Here is a 25245-nt window from a genome sequence, read left to right as displayed (position 1 = left end):
GAAACTCCTCCCAACGCTCACTCTGAAACTCCTCCCAACTCTCACTCTGTAATTCCTCCCTACTCCTACTCTGAAACTCCCCCCAACCCTCACTCTTAAACTTCCCCCCAACCCTCACTCTGGTACTCCTCCCAATCCTCACCCTGAAACTCCTCCCAACCCTCACTCTGAAACTCCTCCTAACACTCAATCTGAAACTCCTCCCAACCATCACTCTGAAACTCCTCCTAACCCTCACTCTGAACCCTCCCAACTCTCACTCTGTAATTCCTCCCTACTCCTACTCTGAAACTCCCAACAACCCTCACTCTTAAACTTCCCTCCAACCCTCACTCTGGAACTCCTCCCAACACTCACTCTGAAACACCTCCCGACACACACTCTGAAACTCCTCCAAACCCTCACTCTGAAACTCCTCCCAACGCTCACTCTGAAACTCCTCCCAACTCTCACTCTGTAATTCCTCCCTACTCCTACTCTGAAACTCCCCCCAACCCTCACTCTTAAACTTCCCCCCAACCCTCACTCTGGTACTCCTCCCAATCCTCACCCTGAAACTCCTCCCAACCCTCACTCTGAAACTCCTCCCAACACTCAATCTGAAACTCCTCCCAACCATCACTCTGAAACTCCTCCTAACCCTCACTCTGAACCCTCCCAACTCTCACTCTGTAATTCCTCCCTACTCCTACTCTGAAACTCCCAACAACCCTCACTCTTAAACTTCCCCCCAACCCTCACTCTGGAACTCCTCCCAACTCCCACACTGAAACTCCTCCCAACACTCACTCTGAAACTCCTCCCAACACTCAATCTGAAACTGCACCCAACCCTCACTCCTGAAACTCCTCCCAACCTTCACTCTGAAACTTTCCACAACTCTCACTCTGAAACTCCTCCCAACCCTTACTCTGTAATTCCCCCCCTACTCCTACTCGGAAACTCCCCCCCAACCCTCACTCTGAAACTCCCCCCAACACTCACTCTGTAATTCCTCTCTACTCCTACTCTGAAACTCCCACCAACCCTCACTCTGAATATGCTCACGGCCCTCACCCTGAAACTCCTCCAAACCCTCACTCTGAAACTCCTCACAACCCTCACCCTGAAATTCCCCACGAACTCCCACTCTGAAACTCCTCCCAATCTCACTCTGTAACTCCTCCCATCCTCACACTGAAACTCCTCCCAACTCCCAATCTGAAACTCCTCCCAACACTCACTCTGAAACTCCCCCCAAACCTCACTCTGAAACTCCCCCCAACACTCAATCTGTAATAACTCCCTAATCCTACTCTGAAACTCGCACCAACCCTCACTCTGAAGCTCCTCACAACCCTCACCCTGAAACTCCTCCACACCCTCACTCTGAAACTCCTCACAACCCTCACTCTGAAACTCCCCCCAACTCCCACTCTGAAACTCCTCTCAATCTCACTCTGTAACTCCTCACATCCTCACCCTGAAACTCTTCCAACTCCCAATCTCAAACTCCTCCCAACACTCACTCTGAAACTCCGCCCAGCCCTCACTCTGAAACTCCTCCCAACACTCACTCTGAAACTCGTCCCAACCGTCAGTCTGAAACTCCTCCCAGTCCTCACGCTGAAGCTCCTCCCAACCCTCTCTCTGAAACTCCTCCCAACACTCAATCTGAAACTGCTCCCAACCCTCACTCTGAAACTCCTCCCAACCTTCACTCTGAAACTTCCCACAACTCTCACTCTGACACTCCTCCCAACCCTCACTTTGAAATTCCTCCCTACTCCCACTCTGAAACTCCTCCCAATCTCACTCTGTAACTCCTCCCATCCTCACACTGAAACTCCTCCCAACTCCCAATCTGAAACTCCTCCCAACACTCACTCTGAAACTCCCCCCAAACCTCACTCTGAAACTCCCCCCAACACTCAATCTGTAATAACTCCTTAATCCTACTATGAAACTCCCACCAACCCTCACTCTGAAGCTCCTCACAACCCTCACCCTGAAGCTCCTCCACACCCTCACTCTGAAACTCCTCACAACCCTCACTCTGAAACTCCCCCCAACTCTCACTCTGAAACTCCTCCCAACCCTCACTCTGTAATTCCTCCCTACTCCTACTCGGAAACTCCCCCCCAACCCTCACTCTGAAACTCCCCCCAACACTCACTCTGTAATTCCTCCCTACTCCTACTCTGAAACTCCCACCAACCCTCACTCTGAATATCCTCATGACCCTCACCCTGAAACTCCTCCAAACCCTCACTCTGAAACTCCACACAACCCTCACCCTGAAATTCCCCACGAACTCCCACTCTGAAACTCCTCCCAATCTCACTCTGTAACTCCTCCCATCCTCACACTGAAACTCCTCCCAACTCCCAATCTGAAACTCCTCCCAACACTCAATCTGAAACTGCACCCAACCCTCACTCCTGAAACTCCTCCCAACCTTCACTCTGAAACTTTCCACAACTCTCACTCTGAAACTCACCCCAAACCTCACTCTGAAACTCCCCCCAACACTCAATCTGTAATAACTCCCTAATCCTACTCTGAAACTCCCACCAACCCTCACTCTGAAGCTCCTCACAACCCTCACCCTGAAACTCCTCCACACGCTCACTCTGAAACTCCTCACAACCCTCACTCTGAAACTCCCCCCAACTCCCACTCTGAAACTCCTCTCAATCTCACTCTGTAACTCCTCACATCCTCACCCTGAAACTCTTCCAACTCCCAATCTCAAACTCCTCCCAACACTCACTCTGAAACTCCGCCCAGCCCTCACTCTGAAACTCCTCCCAACACTCACTCTGAAACTCGTCCCAACCGTCAGTCTGAAACTCCTCCCAGTCCTCACGCTGAAGCTCCTCCCAACCCTCTCTCTGAAACTCCTCCCAACACTCAATCTGAAACTGCTCCCAACCCTCACTCTGAAACTCCTCCCAACCTTCACTCTGAAACTTCCCACAACTCTCACTCTGATACTCCTCCCAACCCTCACTTTGAAATTCCTCCCTACTCCCACTCTGAAACTCCTCCCAATCTCACTCTGTAACTCCTCCCATCCTCACACTGAAACTCCTCCCAACTCCCAATCTGAAACTCCTCCCAACACTCACTCTGAAACTCCCCCCAAACCTCACTCTGAAACTCCCCCCAACACTCAATCTGTAATAACTCCCTAATCCTCCTCTGAAACTCCCACCAACCCTCACTCTGAAGCTCCTCACAACCCTCACCCTGAAACTCCTCCACACCCTCACTCTGAAACTCCTCACAACCCTCACTCTGAAACTCCCCCCAACTCCCACTCTGAAACTCCTCCCAATCTCACTCTGTAACTCCTCACATCCTCACCCTGAAACTCTTCCAACTCCCAATCTCAAACTCCTCCCAACACTCACTCTGAAACTCGTCCCAACCGTCAGTCTGAAACTCCTCCCAGTCCTCACGCTGAAGCTCCTCCCAACCCTCTCTCTGAAACTCCTCCCAACACTCAATCTGAAACTGCTCCCAACCCTCACTCTGAAACTCCTCCCAACCTTCACTCTGAAACTTCCCACAACTCTCACTCTGATACTCCTCCCAACCCTCACTTTGTAATTCCTCCCTACTCCTACTCTGAAACTCCCCCCAACCCTCACTCTGAATCTCCTCACAACCCTCACCCTGAAACTCCTCACAACCCTCATTCTGAAACTCCCAACTCCCACTCTGACACTCCTCCGAATCTCACTCTGTAACTCCTCACATCCTCACCCTGAAACTCTTCCAACTCCCAATCTGAAACTCCTCCCAACACTCACTCTGAAACTCCGCCCAGCCCTCACTCTGAAACTCCCCCCAACTCCCACTCTGAAACTCCTCCCAATCTCACTCTGTAACTCCTCACATCCTCACCCTGAAACTCTTCCAACTCCCAATCTCAAACTCCTCCCAACACTCACTCTGAAACTCGTCCCAACCGTCTGTCTGAAACTCCTCCCAGTCCTCACGCTGAAGCTCCTCCCAACCCTCTCTCTGAAACTCCTCCCAACACTCAATCTGAAACTGCTCCCAACCCTCACTCTGAAACTCCTCCCAACCTTCACTCTGAAACTTCCCACAACTCTCACTCTGATACTCCTCCCAACCCTCACTTTGTAATTCCTCCCTACTCCTACACTGAAACTCCCCCCAACCCTCACTCTGAATCTCCTCACAACCCTCACCCTGAAACTCCTCACAACCCTCATTCTGAAACTCCCAACTCCCACTCTGACACTCCTCCGAATCTCACTCTGTAACTCCTCACATCCTCACCCTGAAACTCTTCCAACTCCCAATCTGAAACTCCTCCCAACACTCACTCTGAAACTCCGCCCAGCCCTCACTCTGAAACTCCTCCCAACACTCACTCTGAAACTCGTCCCAACCCTCAGTCTGAAACTCCTCCCAGTCCTCACGCTGAGGCTCCTCCCAACCCTCTCTCTGAAACTCCCACCAACCCCCACTGAGACTCCTCCCAACACTCACTCTGAAACTCCTCCCAAACCTCACCCTGAAGCTCCTCCCAACAGTCTCTCTAAAACTCCACCCAACCTTCACTCTGAACCTCCTCCCAAACCTCACTCTGAAAATCCTCCCTTCATTCACTCTGAAACCCCTCCCAACCCTCAGCTTCAAACTCCTCCCAACTCTCACTCTGAAACTTTTCCCAAACCTCACTCTGAAAGTCTCCCCAACTCCCACTGTGAAACTCCTCCATACTCTCACTCTGAAACTCCTCCCAACACCCACTCTGAAACTCCTCCGAACCCTCACTCTGAAACACCCCCGATCTCTCACTGTGAAACTCCACCCAACTCCAGGGTTAGGGTTAGTGAAGGACTCACTCCATTCGGGAGACCCCTGTCTTAGACAACAGGTTCATTTGAAGTCCTTTCCGATGAATTGAAAACAAAGATAAAAAGAATCAAGGACTTGATTGATTGAAAATGTTGTTCAAGCAGATTTGAGAACACTGGCTAATATTTCTCTGGCATATCTTTTATTCTAGCTTTTATTCTTGTTGATTCCAACCTGGGAGCAACATTCCTGGACTCCCATTATCAGGAAGTTTTTTTTCAATAAATAAACCCACTGATGGAATTGTGTATTTTTTTTTCAATAAATTCCTGAGGGGATGTGGGTGTCACTGGCAGGGTCAGCCCTAATTGCCCTTGGACTAATCGGTTTGCTCGGCCATTTGCTGTGGGTCTGGAGTCCCCAGGTAAGGATGGCTGATTTCCTTACCTAAAGGACATTTGTGAACCAGGCGGGCTTTTACAATTGACAATGGTTTCATGGTCATCATTAGACTTTTCGACTTTTATTGAATTCAAATTTCAGCAACTGCCTTTGTGGGATTCGAACCCGGGTCTCCAGGGCATTGCCCTGGATCTCTGGGTTACTCGTCCAGTGAGAACGTCACAACACCACTGCCACCATTCCTCATGAGGGAAAGTACCCGTGAGGAATTTAATGCACCATTTATCGTCCCATATTTTTCAGGGCCTTCTGAAGAAAGAACGTGGGGCTAGCCAATAGATTTGTAAACATAAAGAAGTCACAACATGCTGTGGCTCGGGGCAGGGATCTCCACCCCCCCCCACCCCCCCTGGCTTTTAGACCCTGTAACTAGGGACTGGAAATGTAATATGAATCTCTGAAGGAATCGTTTCCAGAAACTGTTCATTGGGGCAGAATTGGTGGGACCAAGGAGCAAAGGACAAAATCGCCTTCTCCTCTGTCTCTCTCTCCCTCTCAATTTACAGTGGATCTCACACGCACAGTTCCCTCATGGAACTATCCTGGATTTTGTTCAAGAGCTGTGTTTGTATTTCATATACCACTCCATTCCCACTTCAAAGTACATGGGGCAAAATTGGTCTTTGATGGTGAAGGAGATGGAATGATGCTGAGCCAACAAACCTACAACAGAAAATGAAATTGGGTGCGGTTTAAAACGGAGACTGATTTACTACTGCTCAAGACCAGCTCCCTGGTTTTGCTTATCCTGCAGCAACAAGCAAGGACATTTTGCAACTCTCTGGTGCCTTGCAGAACCTTTGGACTTCTCAAAGCTTGAGACGCGCCTTGGAAAGCAAAAAGAGTCATTTCCCAACTGGATGACACTTGACAAACAGACCTTTTCCCCCCATTTTCAATTTTCTTTATAACTGGCAAAGAGGCATATTCAAAGACATTCAATTGGATTCTCCACCCCGCCGTGCCACATTTCTATTTCACCCCACCGGGGGGATGCTGCGTTACACAGGCCGGTTAATGGGGTTTCCCATTGTGGGGCAGCCCCACGTCGTTGGGAAACCCCTGGGCTGCTAGCAAAACGGAGCATCTTGCTGGTGGAGAATCTACCCCTTTCTTTTTGAAAAAATAAGCAATCGTTTTAAATGTCCAGATGATTTTTCTCCATGGTCGAACACAGCAGTGTCATGGAGATTGACCTTGAACTCCCGGAGACTCCAGGTCAACAGTGCTTTCACTTCCACCTGGGAGGGCAGACAAGGCCTCGCTTTAACATCTCATCTAAAAGAATTGTGTGACAACCCCCACGAGACCAACGGGGACAACCCCATCAATCTCCCTGAGGGGCTCGTGGATTTCGATCTGTCCCATTGAGGGCCCAAGGCGAGGCCCGTTAAATCTCCGTGATAAAAACCGATCCAGAAGGGAGCTGGCATCTTCGGCTGGTCCCTGCTGGGATGAGGGGTATTATCTGCCATTGGGTTTCCTTACTGTGAGTAGGAAATAAACCAAATTAACTTACCTTTTCAGGTCTCCTCATTGATTACAATCGACAGCATGTCCAACAGTGTGGAATTCCACTCACTCTGCCTGGATGTTGCACCCAAGTCACTGGATTGAGACTTACACCCACAACCTCAGAAACAAATGCATCGTCCACTGAACTATAACCTGTGACAAATGTGCAAATGCATCCATTTTTCATCAGAAACTGAGGGAAGGACCACCAAGGCTGAAAAGAGTAGCAGAGAAAATAAGGTAGTTCAAGAGGTATTGGCTGAGCAATGCGAAGCTCTGGTCGCTAGAACCCGTAGAGTGTCGGGGGCGAGGGAACACTGTGAGGAGGAAAATCATTTTTGAGTTCTGGATAAAGAATGAGTAAAAGTTGGGAACATTGTGATGAATCTAGACTTCAGCACAGGGAAGAGGGAAATGCTGGATGACATACTCAGAGCATAGGAGGGCTGACAGAGAAAAAAAAATCAAATGGACACTACACCCAGTGAATCTGGATGGAAGCATGACCTCTGACCGTCAGGAAGGCCAAGCCAAAACCAACTCATGCTTACCAGCCATGGGGACCCATGCTCCGACTGAATACTTTCTGATTCAGGCTATGAGGTGGGATGACATAGATGTGAGATTGTCCACCTTGAGGAGAAGCTGAGGGAGTGAAGGTGGGGGTGGGGTGAGGGAGAGGAAAGTAGCAGGCGGGCAGCATCTGGCCCCATTGATAAGCCACAAGAAGGAAGCTACTCTATAGTCACATGGTATTTAGGAAAAGGTGGGGTGTGGGTAGACATTACCTGAACTTTGCTTTCTGTTGATGAAAGGAAAGTGATGTTGTCTCAATGGTTTACTCTCTCTCAGACAGTTAGTCTTTGTGAAGGATGGAAGTATACTCGTCACCTGACAATTGTCAATGCGTATACCAGATGGGATTTTCGTTATCCACCATGAATGATTTTTGCGAACTTTAATGAAGCATCCTGGAATATTAAAGTGAGCGGGAATCCAATTAATCATTTGCAAAATCTTTTTCTTCAAATTCCTCTGCTCGCTTCTCCTGAAGGTGCTAATTTTTTAATGGGGTTCAGGCTGAGTGGGTGCCAGCAGTCTATTCAAAGTTTGACCCAATTGTGGGTGGCATCAGCCACGCCCAAACTGATCCTTTTCGGTTTTCCAGACACTTCCCAACATGGGTCAAAAGTAAATATCCACCTTCGTAATACTTATGTTCTGCCCTCTTCTACTGGTCTCACATTGCGCGTAGTTGAAGGGCCCATTGTGCTTGGGAGGATGGACTTGGTAGGTGGAGCAGGGGAAAAAAGGCGGGTGGGTGGCAGAGGAGGGTGGGGGGTTGTGAGTCTGTGAGTGACTGGAAGGGTGGGTGAGTTAGAGGAGACAAAGGAATTTGAGGACAGGAATAGACCCTGACTCCAACATTCTATTGGGTGCTGGCTGACCTGTACCTCAACGCCATGTTCTGTGATCTCCTCCCCCACCAAAACCCTCGTGATCTCAGTTTTGAAAGCTCCGAACGACCCTCCACTTGGGGGCAGAATCTCTACTACGTCCAATTCACTCCTGACTGCCCTTGCTCAAACATTATGAATCTGTTCACTTCCCTTCTGATCTCCCTGCCAGAGGAACTAGTTTCTCTGCATCTAGGCTGGAATCCGTTGGGATTCCCTGTTGCCGCCTGCAGCGTACCCCAGTCCGCGGGTTTCCCGGCGGTGTGGGGTGACTTTAATGGGAAATCTCACTGACAAGCGGCGGGAAGAGAAACTCCCGCTGCCAGTGAATGACGTGCCACCGAGAAACACGCAGCTGGGGGACCTATTAACTTATTAAATATATCCAACATTTTTAGCATCTCAGTTAGTTCAATGTTCGACACTCAGTGGAACACAAGCCAAGTTTACAAGACCTGTTCCATAGTTTAACCCTTTAAACCTTGTGAATCTGATAAATTTGTGCCCCCCCACCCCCACTCCCCAAGGTCGATATATCCTTCCTGTGGCGCTGTGACAAATCTGAACAGTACTCCACACGGGGTTCGATCCCTGCTCGTAAAACTGAATTGTAACTTTCACTCCTTCATAATCCAACCCGCTTGAGCCTTTTGATGACTTTTTGTACCTGCCCAGTAGTCATAAATGGTTTATATCCTTGGGCTACAGCCACAGTTCTTGGGCTCACACAATTTCTAGAATATGATGATTCTTGGGTATAATGTAGTTGCCCTCACACTTGCCCACACTGAATTCCGTCTTGTCGGAGATTTGCCCTGATACTTAATGTGCGAGTTGGATTTCTTTAACTCTTTAACATAAGAAGCTCCCATTCCACACAGGCACTTACTTCTCTGGGAACGCGAGCAGCAGATGACTGTGATGGTTGCCAAGACGACAACAAATGCCACTCCAGCTCCAACGGCCACACCGATGACGACAGCCAGTGAGAGCGCCTCTGTGGAAAATAAGCAGAGGCCACATCAGAATCAGCAGGGCGAGGGTGACCAATGGCTGTCCAATTACGCCCTCTGCGTGGTGCGAAAGTGCAATCAAAGCAGGCTTCGGCTGACCTTCTGAACATGGTGCAGGTAGATCCTATTTCACACGCTTTATGAGGACTGTTCAGGGTCCCAAGATGGCGAACAGGAAGCACATACACATTTCTGCCCTTGAATGTGTCGACTGCCAAATTGGTTAAGGGTGAATAAGAGGCATGCTTTACACAGGCCTGAAGCAAGTATTGGGGGGGCACTTCTCACTTCCTCTAACCCTCACAAATAGCCGGTTCCTTTTGTCCAGTTCTATGATGATAGAATCCACAGCCTAATGTGTAGGGACCTCCAGATCTCACCATTCTGGCCAAGGTTACTTGCCATTCACCCTACCCCAGAACCAGCCCTTCCTTCAACAGCCAAATTCCTTTCAACAGCCAAACAGTGGGTATGAGTTAGGAGTCTGGTTCAACTGGAACTTACACAGGCTCTCACAGGCCTGCTTAGTTATTTTGTAACCAGATAGGAAATTGTGGGAAAATGCCAGGGATTTCAGTCCTTCCCACCAAACGTCAAAATTCCTAAAATTAGCTCTTAAAGGCAGATTTCTAGATCCTGATAATACAGACATAGGGCAAAGCATGTAATGAGAAGACAATTGAAGAAAATAAAAGGGCAGAATGTAGTAAAAAGGTATCGCAAAAGATGTGCAGAAATCTTGCAAGATCACTTCCTCACGAGACCCGAGACAGCGAATGTGGGTAACCTAATCAACCCAGAGTACATGACAACGCAATCTGTTCCTACATATCATCTGACATTCACTTTCAAGCTGGGATCACTGGATACAGTTCGGGGTGGGATCCCTGGCTGATGTTTCTGTTTTTTGACCCGTGAGAGGCTGAGGCCACTGCCGCTGGCCAAGGCTGAGATGATAAAGCTCAGTCGAGTGTGAGAAAAAACGTTTTCCGTACTTGTGGTTGGGATCTGGAAAGCACTGCCTGGAAGTGTGGTGAAGGCAGCTTCAATGATTGCATTCAAGAGGCCATGAGATGGTTACTTGAATAGAAAAAATTCGCAGGAGATAAGGCAAGGGAATGGCACTTAGGGAAGATACCCATTTGGAGAGATGCCGCAGGCACAATGGGCCGAAATGGCCTCCTTTTGTGCTGTAATAATTCTGCAATCCTGTGTGGGACCAGACTGGGGTCTTCTCGGCTTACCAAGCCATGACAACAGGCCAAGGGCGGGACTCGTCAAATTCCGAGGTGTCAGCGTTGGGAAGGTGGGATAGGTTCAGAATTCATGACTGGTCATTATCAATCATAGCCAGCTGATGGCCAAAGCTCTGAGTGTCACTCCCCCTGCACAAACCAATTCTTTTAGATAGCCTGTATGAGGACTGTTTTAGTTTGTACTTAATCAGCGAGATCATCATGCCATGTGGCTGAACTGCATTTGAAGCCAAGTCCCATGAGTGGATTAACCTTTACCTGAACCATCGCTTAAACCTCAGATAGAATTACCCAGTAAATGAAGCCTGGCACCTGTGAAGGTCTGATTCGAAAACAAAGAAAGTTAAATGAGACACAACCGAAAGGTAAGCGCGCTATAAGTCAGCTAAATATGTTATCTGAGCATAAAATGATGGTAGCTAAAATAAACCCACTGATGGAATTGTGTATAATGGTTCAGGGATGGAAGGCTTTGGGATTTTCAATTTCAGTTCACAAGTATATTCACTTATTACTATTCACTGTACCAGAACTGGCTGCACAAACTGCCTGCTAATGAAGATGAGTAGTGAATGTTCATTCGAATAGTTGTCCTGACAAAAGGATGGTCCCCAGCGCATTAAGCGGGGTGTGGACAGGGGGGGGGGGGGGGGGGGGGGGGGGGGGGGGGGGGGGGGTGAGGCAGCAGGTAGGGATGGAGGGAGACAGGGAAATACAGTCGCAGAGATCGCCTTTCAGGAATATTTTGAAGGCAAGGAGAGAGGTAGTTTGGTGATGCGAATGGCCCATGGGGTAGGGTTTGAAGATTGACCCTCCAATGGAGTTGGTAACTACACTCTAAAGCTAGAAGAACAGAGGGTGTAGTCTGAGCTTATCGTATGAGTAACGGTTGAGGACTCTGGGTCTTTACTCATTGGAGTTTAGAAGGATGAGGGGGGATCTTATTGAAACTTACAGGATACTGCGAGGCCTGGATAGAGTGGACGTGGAGAGGATGTTTCCACTTGGAGGAAAAACTAGAACCAGAGGACAATCTCAGAACAAAGGGGCGATCCTTTAAAACAGATGAGGAGGAATTCTTCAGCCAGAGGGTGGTGAATCGGTGGAACTCTTTGCCACAGAAGGCTGTGGAGGCCAAATCACGAAAGTACATAGGGTACATCGAACATACAGTGCAGAAGGAGGCCATTCGGCCCATCGAGTCTGCACTGACCCACTTAAGTCCTCACTTCCACCCTATCCCCGGAATCCAATAACCCCTCCTAACCTTTTGGTCACTCTGGGCAATTTATCATGGCCAATCCACCTAACCTGCACGTCTTTGGACTGCGGGAGGAAACCGGAGCACCCGGAGGAAACCCACACAGACACGGGGAGAACGTGCAGACTCCGCACAGACAGTGACCCAGTGGGGAATTGAACCCGGGACACTGGCACTGTGAAGCCACAGTGCTAGCCACTTGTGCTATCGTGCTGCCCTTTAAAGTGTCTTTAAGACAGAGATAGATAGGTTCTTGATTACTAAGGGGACCAGGGGTTATAGGGAGAAGGCAGGAGAATGGGAATGATAAAAATATCAGCCATGATTGAATGGCGGAGCAGACTTGATGGGCCGAGTGGCCTAATTCTGCTCCTATGTCTTATGGACTGTGGAGTGGGAAGATAGAGCTCAGCTGAATTAGCAAATAGGGTGGGATGAGGTACCTGAGCATGAGAAGGAAGAGCTTGAATTGATACACTGGTGCACAGGGTTCCAGTTGGCGTTGGTTGACGAAAGGACGATGTGTACGGGGATTTTGTGGGGCCACAGAGGTTTGGTTCAACTGAACATCATGCTGGGTGGAAGCAAGGAGGGCACTGAGGAAAGCACTTGAAAAAGGCACGGGATTGAGTCATGGTGAAGGGAGAGAAGAAGCTAGAAATTTGGACAGTGAGGCATCTTGAGGTGAGCTCATCCACTGAATTATTTTCTCCACTCTTCAGATCATATTTTCTTTGTTTGCGGTTACGTTTTTGGCAATCTGAGCAAATAACATGTGGTGAGGGGAATGGGCCATCTGGGCTGGACCTCATAAAGGTCAGATCTCCTTAACCAATTCAATGTAAGGAACAGTGAAGAAGGAAATAGGGTGATTTAGAGTCAAGTCCACACAGATGATGGCCCACGGTTCGAGTTCCTGGCATTGGGTGGCAGCAGCGCTTAGCACTATGTCACCTGTTACAAAACTCAAGTGTTTTTTTTCGCTGACGAGAAACTAAAATTGCAAATGCGTTCTGTGAGAAACAAGCTGATATATTAAAAGAACATAATATCCACAGATGGGAGCAGATTAATGAACAGGATGAACAGGAACATCACACAGGATGTGTCTAGTGACAGGCTGAGAAGAATGCCTCAACAAAAATTGACAATGGCAATACACACTGGCCAAGAAATGGTAGTTGGCTGGTTGGAAACCCTGCAGTGCAGAAGGAGCCCATTCGACTCATCGTGTCTGCACTGACTCTCCGAAAGAGCACTGTACCCAGATTCACTCTCCCATCTATTTCCATAACCTAACCTGCACATCAAGGGGCAATTTAGCATGGCCAATCGACCTAACCTGCATATCTGTGGACTGTGGGAGGAAACCGGAGCACCTGCAGGAAACCCACGCAGCCTCAGGGAGAACATGCAATCTCTACACAGTCACCCAATGCCAGAATTCAACCCGGGTCCTTGGCTGTGTGAGGCAGTAGTGCTCACCACTGTGCCACTGGGCTGGATCCTCCGATTCTGCGGCTATGTCCGCAGGATCCGTCTGGTCATCCGACCAGAAAGTCGGCTCGCGCCCACACCGTTCCTCCGACCGGTGAGGGGCTAGCAGCCATGCCGCATAAAGCCCCCGGCTTTACCTGCGGATACGGACGCAGAATGGCCAGGTCCGTTGCCGCGCACGGCAGCGGCCTGCAGCGGCCGCACCGTACAGCATGCCACTGGCCGCGCGCGGACCCAGCCTGTCAAAACCTGCCCCCCCGTCACCCCCCACTCGCCCCCCAGCCCCCGCCGAAGCGCCCCCTGCCAGCAGAACGGTTCCCCGCCCGACTATGGCGACACAGTCCACAGCCGCCACGCGAGGTCCCCAAAAATTGTGAGGACACGCGACGGATGCCGTCGGGGACTCAGCCCATCGGGGGGCGAGCATTGGGGGAGGGCCTCAGGTAACGTCCTGAGGCCATCCCGATGGCGTACAGGAGGTCCTCGAGTGCCTTGAGTTGGATGAAAGTACCATTTAATGCATTCACAAAAAGTCTGAAAGAAACCTGGAAAACGTGTAACAAAACTGCAGAACTGCAGTGTTGTGTGGAGGTGAAAGCTGGATTAGAAAGAGTGGAAGACTGAGGTTGAAGGGATGGAGAAGGCAGGAGGATGGGCTTCAATTTGGAAACAATCTACAATCCCTGAACGTTTAGAGCCAGAGAAGGGTGTTGTCTGAAGGCATGAATAGACTTTTCACTCTCAGAGCTCACCATACTATGAGCCTCTGGAATGGCCATATTGTACATGGTGGTCACGCTATTGCTGGCAAAAGAAACCAAGCATTTCTGACAAGGCCAGCTTTTGTTTACCATTCCTCATTGCCCTTGAATGAGTGACTTGCTAGGCTATTTCATAGGGGAGTTAAGAGCCAAGCACATATGAAGTCACATGTAGGCCAGGCCAGGTAAGGTCAGCAGATTTCCTTTCCTAAAGGATGTTAGTGAGCCAGATGGGTTTGTACAACATCCACGGTCAACATTACTGAGACCAGCTTTCAATTCTGAATTTTAATTCAATTGAATTTAAATTGCACCACCTGCTGTGGTGGGATTTGACCTCAGGTCCCCAGAGCATTAGCCTGGGCCTCTGGATTACTAGTCCAGTGACATTTACCATTACCCGACCTTCTTCTACACAGTCTCTGCTCTTTGGTTCACAAGAAGGGTTTGCGGGGTTTGCGAGACCGCCTGATCATTGGTGAGGACTTGGTACATATAATTTGGATGGTATAGTTTGGGTTGTGCACTGAAGAAAATAAAGTTGGGAGTCATCAGCAATTGAGTTTGGGGAGAGGTCCAGGAGCAGGGAGGTTGAAAGGGTGAGAAGTAGGCACAGAAATGCCAATAGGGTAGAGGAAGAAATGGTAGCATTTGACCCTAATGTAGATGGTGAGCTTGGCAATGTGGAGACCATTGCCGTTAATTTCCATGGAGGTTATCCTCATTGTCCACAAGAACTTCAGAAGCTTCACTGAGAGCCTGGAGTAATGCAGAGCTTCCAACATTGGGGGAGCCCATGTGAATATTTAACTGGATGTTCCCAAGTGAGGTATTGGGGATGGGATTCGTTCAGCCCGGGGCCGGGCCGGGCCGGAGAATCACTGTGAATCGCACCACGCCGCCCCGATGTCGGGACGTGATTCTCCACAGAGCGGAGAATCGGCGCCGTTGCCGCCGGCATGGTTGGCACGGAACTGGTCGGGGGCGTTTCTACACGGCCCACCCGCCGATTCTCAGCCCGAGATGGGCCGAGCGGCCGTCGTAAAAAACCCGAGTCACGCTGCCGCCATTCACACCTGATCTCAGCCGGCGGGACCTCAGCGTGGAAGAGTCCGGAGGCAGCCTGTGGGGGGGAGGGGGGTCCGACCCCGGGGGGTGGGGGGGCCTCCGATGTGGCCTGGCCCGTGATCGGGGCCCACTGATCGGCGGGCCGGCCTCTCTGGCTGGAGGCCTCCTTTCTTCCGCGCCGGCCCCTGTAGCCATGCGCCATGTTGCGTCGGGGCCGGCGAGGAGAAGGGAGCCACTGTGCATGCGCGCGTTGGCGCCAGTGCCACTGCGCATGCGTGGACCCCGCGGCGCCCAGTTCACGCCAGGATGTGCAGGGTGGGTCGCTCCAGTGCCATGCTGGCCCCCTGTAGGGGCCAGAATTGCTGATCCTGAGGCCGTGTTGACGCCATCAAGAAATGCAACGGCGTTTCCGACGGCGTCAACACTTAGCCTCAGGTTCAGGGAATCCCGCCTTATATGTGGCGGGTGATGTAAGGGAAAGAAAAGAGGATTTGAAGTAGACAGGCAAACTCAGCTGTGGGTTGAATGTGTCACGGGCAGTAGCTAATAGTTTTCTTGCAGGACCCACCTTGTTCTTTCAAGCGAATAATTTCCGTATCGGAACCAAAGCTGTTCCAAGCTGTGCAGTTGTAAATTGTCTGGAAGTCTGCACGCACAATGTTACTGATGGTCAGTGTGGAGATCACCCCTTCTTCCATGCTCACTGTCTCCACTGTATAACGTCCTGAAGTCCCTGATTCTAGAACATTCTCCTTCCATGACCAGGCCTGTGTGTATCCAGTAGAAGAAGAGAGAGATTAGATTATCAACTGCTTTTTGAGACCATCAGGCATGCCATAAAAACTTCCAGAATTCCATACGTGTGAAAGGAGCTGTAATTATATTCAATAAGATGTGAAGTGCTCTGGAGCACCCTAAGTTGGGAAAGGCATTCTAAAAACTCACATACTCTCTTCTGAGTGCAACTATGCAAATGTCGGCCTAAACTTTAGCTGGGATTCTCTTTGGGAACAATGGGAATACAAAATTGGAGATTAATTTCCATGCAGGAGGAACATACACGTGGAAAATCCCATCCTAAAGACTAAGTTGTCTAAGATAGTTTTCCTGCTTGAGAAAGGCACTTTTGGTGGTGTCTCTCCTCCCCACCGGTAAACGTACCAGCTGGTATCAGATTATCATGTCTGTTTCTCCATCAACAATGGGCTCTGCTTTCTCCAGGTGACAAAGAGAAATACAAAAAAATAATTCTGACTGGTTCCTGATTCATTGCTGGTAGTGACCCCTGAGGTGATGCATAGGTGGGGACATCATGTTTAGCTGTCTTGCATGTGCCACTTGTTCGGGTGAATGGCAGGCATGGAAAGGAAAATCAATAAGTGGGGAATGTGCAATTTGTTCATTTGAGCTTCCAGCAGCAATCATGCTCGCTGGGATTTTAATCACTGCAGACCTGGTGACTGTACATTCAGCTACAAATGCCCAAAGCCCTGGAATCATGAAAGGGAAATTGCGCTTGACAAATCTTTGATGATGTAACAAGTACAGCAGATAAAGGCTGAACCAGTAGATGTATTGCATTCAGATTTTTGAAAGGAATTTGATAAATGTTCAAAGTTTACTGCAGGAGGTACAACCTAATGGTGTTGAGGGTAATATATTAGAGTGGATAAAGAATGGGACAGCCAGCAGGAAATAGAGAGTCGGGATAAATGGGTAAGTTTCAGGTTGACAAATGTAGCGAACACAGTGCCACTGGGATTAATACTGGTGCCTCAACTATTTACAGTCTATGGGCTTGACTCAGCCAAATAGGAACAAAATCCCATAGTGAGAGCGTTTCGCCACATGGTTTCCGGTGCTCACAGCGCCGAGAAGCACATGGTTATTCAATGCAACTCGCGTTGTAAAAGGGGCCTCAGCCGCACATAGCCGAGGCCGCATATAGCCCCACTTTATACACTGGGGAGCTCCGCTCACTGCAACTCCCTAGTGTAGTGAGAGAAATGGTGTCCTAATCACAGAGGTGGCCAAAGGCTAACTGTCTCTTTCTAATGTGCAGATTTGACAAAAGGTGATCCCGCCCATTGTGGGTGTGATTTACATTGCGACGTTTCGCGAGATCGCGTTTGATCTTGCGAGGCGTAGCGAGCCAGGTAGATCCCAGAAGCGGGGTCTCCCAGCTTTCATCGGCCACGCTGCGCCGCGGCAGGCGGCTTTTCCAGTGCAGCGTGGGAATTGGATTGCGCCCAATGTTAATGTTTTGGATGAAGAGACTGAACGTAACATAGTCAAACTTGCTGAAAATACAGAGATTTGTAAGACGGCAAGTTGTGAGGACATAAAGAGTTAAAGGATGGGATTCTCTGTCCAGCAATGCACGAATCGCAAATCGCGGAGAATTGAGCATCACCTGAAAATTGAGGTCGGCGCCTGGTGCTCAGTGGAATGCCATGCTCTGACCTCGATAGCGGCATGAATGTGTTCCCCGCCCCACGCTGGCTTGTGCGTGCAAATTGTTCAGTTACAGCCATTAGCATATCATTAACAGGGCCGACACAGTATTCTCTGCCTTTCCACGACGCTCCGTCTCTGACAGACAGAAATGACGTCAGCGTGGTTCACCTGTGGTATTTAAAAATGAGTACTATGTGCCGTGGATGCTGAGGGCGTGAGAGGACGTAATCCAAGTTTCCAAAGGCGCAACCGTGGGTTGCAACTTGTGCTTCTGGATGGGGGGCCGACGTCTGCCAGGGCGAGTAGTGAGGGGGCGACCAGGGGATGGGCTGTGGGCCCGGGGTGGAACCACGGGGGTATGGGTAAGGACACCCACTCCTGTGGCCGCCCTGAACTTCTATGCCACAGGGTCCTTGCAGGTGCCAAGTGGGGATCTATCTGGGATCTCTCAGACCTGTGCACAGGTGCATCCACGCCGCAGTGTATGCCCTGTATGCCCAAGCGGCACAGTACATTGCCTTTGGCGTGTGTGTGATGCACACCAGATAGTGCCCCATGAACCTCTTCATGAAAGTGCCCAAACGAGGTGAGTGTCTCTGGGATGGTGGAGGGTGTTGGTGACGAACCAGGAACGAGCGGGGAGATACCTGCCGAAGAACCACAGCAGTTGCAGACTAGCCAGCCTCCGGAAGTTGGATACGGACGTTGTCATCCGGTGCCAGAGCAGGGAGATCAGTCGCCCGAGCGTCATGCGCTGCCTTGGGTTGTGCACGAGACTGTTGCATCCACTGAAGGACCGGAATGCGGTCGAGGTCTGGGACGTGAATGGACGGCACCGTGGTCCTGAAGGTGTAACCAATGAGCAGCTGGGCTGGCGACAGGCCGGTGGAGAGTGGGGCCGAACAATAGGCCAGCAAGGCGAGGTAGAAGTCGGATCCTGCATCGGCAGCCATGCAGAGAAGCCGTTTGACGATGTGGACGCCCTTTTCCACTTTGCCATTGGATTGGGGGTGCAGGGGACTGGATGTCACATGCACAAAGTTGTACCTGTTGGCAAAGTTGGAGATTGTCCGACCAGAGGGGAGGCAATATTGGATTTGAGATTTGTTAGTGGGGGAGCATTTTGGAGATAGTGACCACAATTCTGTGACTTTCACTTTAGTAATGGAGAGGGATAGGTGCGTGCAACAGGGCAAGGTTTACAATTGGGGGAAGGGTAAATACGATGTCAGACAAGAATTGAAGTGCATAAGTTGGGAACATAGGCTGTCAGGGAAGGACACAAGTGAAATGTGGAACTTGTTCAAGGAACAGGTACTACGTGCCCTTGATATGTATGTCCCTGTCAGGCAGGGAAGAGATGGTCGAGTGAGGGAACCATGGTTGACAAGAGAGGTTGAATGTCTTGTTAAGAGGAAAAAGGAGACTTATGTAAGGCTGAGGAAACAAGATTCAGACAGGGCGCTGGAGGGATACAAGATAGCCAGGAGTGAACTGAAGAAAGGGATTAGGAGAGCTAAGAGAGGGCATGAACAATCTTTGGCGGTTGGATCAAGGAAAACCCCAAGGCCTTTTACACATATGTGAGAAATATGAGAATGACTAGAGCGAGGGTAGGTCCGATCAAGGACAGTAGCGGGAGATTGTGTATTGAGTCTGAAGAGATAGGAGAGGTCTTGAACGAGTACTTTTCTTCTGTATTTACAAATGAGAGGGGCCATATTGTTGGAGAGGACAGTGTGAAACAGACTGGTAAGCTCGAGGAAATACTTGTTAGAAAGGAAGATGTGTTGGGCATTTTGAAAAACTTGAGGATAGCCAAGTCCCCCGGGCCTGACGGGATATATCCAAGGATTCTATGGGAAGAAAGAGATGAAATTGCAGAGCCGTTGGCAATGATCTTTTCGTCCTGTCAACAGGGGTGGTACCAGGGGATTGGAGAGTGGCAAATGTCGTGCCCCTGTTCTAAAAAGGGACTAGGGATAATCCTGGGAATTACAGGCCAGTTAGTCTTACTTCAGTGGTAGGCAAAGTAATGGAAAGCGTACTGAAGGATAGGATTTCTGAGCATCTGGAAAGACACTGCTTGATTAGGGATAGTCAGCACGGATTTGTGAGGGGTAGGTCTTGCCTTACAAATCTTATTGAATTCTTTGAGGAGGTGACCAAGCATGTGGATGAAGGTAAAGCAGTGGATGTAGTGTACATGGATTTTAGTAAGGCATTTGATAAGGTCCCCCATGGTAGGCTTATGCAGAAAGTAAGGAGGCATGGGATAGTGGGAAATGTGGCCAGTTGGATAACAAACTGGCTAACCGATAGAAGTCAGAGAGTGGTGGTGGATGGCAAATATTCAGCCTGGATCCCAGTTACCAGTGGCGTATCACAGGGATCAGTTCTGCGTCCTCTGCTGTTTGTGATTTTCATTAATGACTTGGATGAGGGAGTTGAAGGGTGTGTCAGTAAATTTGCAGACGATACGAAGATTGGTGGAGTTGTGGATAGTGAGGAAGGCTGTTGTCGGCTGCAAAGAGACATAGATAGGATGCAGAGCTGGGCTGAGAAGTGGCAGATGGAGTTTAACCCTGAAAAGTGTGAGGTTGTCCATTTTGGAAGGACATATATGAATGCGCAATACAGGGTTAACGGTAGAGTTCTTGGTAATGTGGAGGAGCAGAGAGATCTTGGGGTCTATGTTCATACATCTTTGAAAGTTGCCACTTAAGTGGATAGAGCTGTGAAGAAGGCCTATGGTGTGCTAGTGTTCATTAACAGAGGGATTGAATTTAAGAGCCGTGAGGTGATGATGCAGCTGTACAAAACTTTGGTAAGGCCACATTTGGAGTACTGTGTACAGTTCTGGTCGCCTCATTTTAGGAAGGATGTGGAAGCTTTGGAAAAGGTGCAAAGGAGATTTACCAGGATGTTGCCTGGAATGGAGAGTAGGTCTTACGAGGAAATGTTGAGGGTGCTAGGCCGTTTCTCATTAGAACGGAGAAGGATGAGGGGCGACTTGATAGAGGTTTATAACATGATCAGGGGAATCGATAGAGTAGACAGTCAGAGACTTTTTCCCCAGGTGGAACAAAGCATTACAAGGGGACATAAATTTAAGGTGAATGGTGGAAGATATAGGGGGGATGTCAGAGTTCTTTACCCAGAGAGTAGTGGGTGCATGGAATGCACTACCTGTGGAAGTAGTTGAGTCGGAAACATTAGGGACCTTCAAGCAGCTATTGGATAGGTACATGGATTACGGTAGAATGATATAGTGTAGATTAATTTGTTCTTAAGGGCAGCACGGGAGCATTCTGGATAGCACAATTGCTTCACAGCTCCAGGGTCCCAGGTTCGATTCTGGCTTGGGTCACTGTCTGTGCGGAGTCTGCACATCCTCCCCGTGTGTGCGGGGGTTTCCTCCGGGTGCTCCGGTTTCCTCCCACAGTCCAAAGATGTGCAGGTTAGGTGGATTGGCCAAGATAAATTGCCCTTAGTGTCCAAAATTGCCCTTAGTGTTGGGTGGAGGTGTTGACTTTGGGTAGGGTGCTCTTTCCAAGAGCCGGTGCAGACTCAATGGGCTGAATGGCCTCCTTTTGCACTGTAAATTCAATGATAATCTATGATTAATCTAGGACAAAGGTTCGGCACATCGTGGGCCGAAGGGCCTGTTCTGTGCTGTATTTTTCTATGTTCTATGTTCTATTCCTGGCTCGCGAAGCAGAGGCTATTGTCCGACATCACAGTGAGTGGGATGCCGTGACGAGCAAAGGTGTCCTTACAGGCACGGATGACCGCCGATGATGTGATGTCGTGCAGGCGTACGACCTCCGGGTAGTTCGAAAAATAGTCGACCATCAGAACGAGCGCATGGAACAGGTCAACACCTACCTTAGACCAAGGGGACGTGACCAACCCATGGGGCTGTAGGGTCTCACGTGGTTGGGCCAGCTGGAACCTCTGACAGGTGGGACAGTTGAGCACTGTGTTGGCGATGACCTAATTGATGCCGGGCCAGTACACAGCCTCTCGGGCCCTCCATCGGCACTTCTCCACGCCAAGATGGCCCTCGTGTAGCTGTTCCAAAACGAGCTGGCGCATGCTGTGCGGGATCATGATGCGGTCCAGCTTCAGGAGGACATCATCGACTACTGCCAGATCATCTCTGATATTGTAGAACTGCGGGCCTTGGCCCTTGAGCCGCCCGTCCGTCATATGGCACATGACACGCTGTAGTAGGGGGTCAGCCGCAGTCTCGCGGCGAATGTGAATAAGGCGCTCATCCGTGGCCGGCAGATTGGAGCCCGTGAAGTCCACATGGGCGTCAACCTGGCAGACGAACCCCTCTGGGTCACACGGGGAGTTGACTGCCCTGGACAGAGCGTCGGCTATGATCAAGTCCTTGCCCCGGGGTGTATAGGAGCTGGAAATCGTACCGCTGAAGTTTAAGCAGAATGCGCTGGAGGCGAGGGGGACATGTCATTCAGGTCTCTTTGTATAATGTTGACCAGCGGGCGATGGTCGGTCTCGACAATGAATTGGGGGAGGCCGTACACGTAATCATGAAATTTGTCGACCCCAGTCAACAGGCCCAGGCACTCCTTTTCGATCTGCGCGTAGCGCTGTTCGGTGGGGGTCATGGCACGTGACGCATATGCAATGGGGACCCATGATGAGGCCTCATCGCGTTGCAGGGTCACCGCCCCAATGCCGGATTAGCTGGCATCCGTTGAAATTTTAGTTTCCGTCGTGGGATAAAAAAATGCCAATACCGGGGCCGTGGTAAGCTTGGTCTTAAGCTTCTCCCATTCGCGCTCGTGGGCGGGAAGCCATTGGAAGTCTGTCGTCTTCCTGACCAGGTTCCGGAGATGTGTGGTATGGGAGGCGAGGTTGGGGATGAACTTCCCCTGGAAGTTGACCATGCCCAAAAATCGGAGGACCGCCTTCTTATCCGCTGGCTTCTGCATGGCCGTGATGGCTGCCACCTTGTCCGCATCCGGCCGCACACCCAACCGGGAGATATGGTCCCCTAGGAACTTGAGTTCCGTCTGGCCGAAGGAACATTTGGCTCTGTTGAGGCGAAGGCCTTGGTCCCGTATTCGTTTGAAAACGCGCTGGAGGCGACTGATATGCTCCTGTGGGGTGGTGGACCAAATGATGATGTCGTCAACATAAGACACGCACACCCTCAATGCCCTCCATCATTTGCTCCATGATCCGGTGGAATACTTCTGATGCCGATGTAATCCCAAACGGCATCCTGTTGTAGCAGTATCTGCCAAACGGGGTATTAAAGGTCCACAGCTTTCTGCTGGACCTGTCTAGTTGAATTTGCCAGAATCCTTTCGAGGCGTCAAGTTTGGTGAAGATGTTGGCCTGAGCCATCTCACACGTGATCTCTTCGCGCTTGGGGAGTGGGTAATGCTCCCTCATTATGTTGCGATTCAGATCCTTTGGGTCAAAGCAGATCTGGAGCTCGCCGGAGGGCTTCTTTACGCACACCATGGAACTGACCCAGTCGGTTGGTTCCGTCACTCTGGAGAGCACTCCTTGGTCCTGGCGGTCCTGCAGCTGCTGTTTGAGGCGGTCCTTGAGGGGTGCTGGGACTCTGCGAGGTGCATGAACCACAGGCGTGGCGTCTTGTTTGAACAGGATTTTGTAAGTGTATGGAAGCGTGCCCATGCCTTCGAAAACGTCGCGGTGCTGGTCGATGATGGCATTGAGTTGCGCCCTGAAGTCCGCATCCTGGAAGGCAGGCGTGTCCTCTGGAGAGAGAGAGTGTACTCGTTGAACGAGTTTTAGGAGTTTGCATGCCTGTGCGCCTAGCACAGAGCCTTCGAGGAGCCCACGATCTTGAAGAGAAGGATGGCTTTTCGCGAGTTGTGCGTCACTTCGAGTTGGCATGAACCGGTAGCAGGAATGACTTTGCCATTGTAGTCCACTAGTTGGCAGGTCGACGGAAGAATGGTTGGTTTAACCCCAAGGGTCTGAAAGGCTGACCACGCTAGGAGATTGGCGGAAGCACCAGTGCCCAGGCGGAATCGTATCTGGGATTGGTTGACCGTCAGGGTGGCACATCACTTGTCGTCTGGATCAATGCTGTGCACCAACAGCGGCTGGTGGTTTTGATTCGGGGACAGCCTGTTCTTTGTTATAACAGCGACTCGAAAAGGCTCCCTCGGGTCGTCGGTGTCACTGGTCTGCGGAAAGTCGGAATCGGACTCGGTTTGAGCGTAGGTAACTGCTTGTTGCAGGGTTCTTCGGAGGTTTATTTCATTTCCTGGTTCAATTTGAGGCATTGTGCTGTCATTCCAGGTGAAGGAAGGTTGTTTCACAGCTTTAAAAGATATTTTCTTTGATTTGGGACGTTTCCCCTTTAAATGGGCGTGGTCCGGAGCCTCTGACATCATGACGCGCGTGACGTAGCACGTAGGAGGCGTTTGCACATGCACACATCACGGTTCCTTTACTATGGCCGTTTTTGTGACTGCGCATGCGCGGCGTCGCGCAACTGCAGTCCCTTTAGAAAGATGGCCGCCGACCAAAATCGTTCTCTGCTCCGGGATTTCGGCTTCGAGGTGAGTACTGACGCTTCTCTTACCTTTTCTTGCTGGTTGGAGTGTTTTTTCCTCACAGTATTTGCTGAATTTGTCCAGGACTGCCTGGAAGTCACTCCTGTTTTGCCCCTTGGAGAACTTGAATTTTTAAAAGATTTCTTCTGCTCTGGCACTGGCGATGGTGAGGAGAAGCTCTGTTTTTTCAGGATCGTCCAGGTCTTCTAGTTCGGCTGCCAGCAGGAAGATTTCAAACTTTTGCCGGAATGCCTGCCAGTTTTCGCGGAGATCGCCATGGCACTGGAGCTGCTGCGGAACCCAGATCTTGAACATCTTGCCTGGGTATCGTTGCTGGTTGTCATTGTACGCTGAAGTGCCGGCGATGCGGAGTGTGATATTCTCCACACTTCAGGATGCCGGAATGCTGATTAGTTGCAGGTGGGTCGCAGAAGTGCTAGTATGCATCCACTCCTTGCACCATGATGTGTTGGGTGTTCTGGATCACAAACAGGCCACCAACACTGGAAGTGGTGCAACTCTATTTTATTATAAGGTTAACTATATTAACGTACTTGAACTGTGGGTAAATGCAATACCAGCTTTAACTGTTGACTCTTGCCTAGTCCTAACCAGGTGGTGCACTCAGGACATGGTGAATGTCTGTGTTGCAGGCTGTGAGCTCTGTGCTCCGAACTGGCTGCTACTATAATGAGCGGGAACTCTCCTGTCCCCTGTCTTTATAGAGTGTGTGCTCTCACTGGTGATTGGCTGCAGTGTTGTGTAGGCTGATGGTCCCACTGCATGTCCATCAGTGTGTGTGTGTGTGTCTGCACCATGATATACTGGTGTATATTATGACAATTACCTCACCATGAAGTGCATTGGAATGCTTTACCATGTTACAGGTGTTTTATAGATGCAAGTTGTTTGGAGAGGAGGTAAGGGATGGTGAAGTGAAGACTCTCTCCCGCAGTCTCTAGGTCTGACCACTAGGCCAGTTGAGCGGTCAGCAAAGTGTCCAACGCCTGCTGGAGCTTCACGCTGCTCCAGTGGAGAGGACTGGAACCTGGATAAAGATGGGGGGAAATACTAAGTCCAGGGGGCCAGAACTCTCCGGCCATTCTCAGGC

At 50.1% G+C, this 25245-nt stretch overlaps 1 protein-coding gene across 2 annotated transcripts in view; it reads right to left on the bottom strand.

Annotated features, from left to right (window-relative positions):
* The window catches only part of kirrel3a (kirre like nephrin family adhesion molecule 3a), a 1049271-nt gene that overhangs the window by 94043 nt on the left and 929983 nt on the right, over window positions 1–25245 (bottom strand). Inside the window, exons 11-13 of one of the 2 annotated variants that reach the window (XM_072486819.1) lie at window positions 15677–15875; window positions 9142–9249; window positions 7584–7766 (exon numbers count right to left, since the gene is read on the bottom strand). In XM_072486819.1, coding sequence (XP_072342920.1) covers window positions 7584–7766; window positions 9142–9249; window positions 15677–15875 — 490 coding nt within the window. The remainder of the gene's footprint in view (window positions 1–7583; window positions 7767–9141; window positions 9250–15676; window positions 15876–25245) is intronic. The other variant, XM_072486820.1, reaches the window with a different exon arrangement.

The sequence above is a fragment of the Scyliorhinus torazame genome, chromosome 21 (genome assembly GCF_047496885.1).
Source record: "Scyliorhinus torazame isolate Kashiwa2021f chromosome 21, sScyTor2.1, whole genome shotgun sequence".
NCBI lineage: Eukaryota > Metazoa > Chordata > Chondrichthyes > Carcharhiniformes > Scyliorhinidae > Scyliorhinus > Scyliorhinus torazame.
This window is presented reverse-complemented; position numbering and strand designations above follow the sequence as displayed.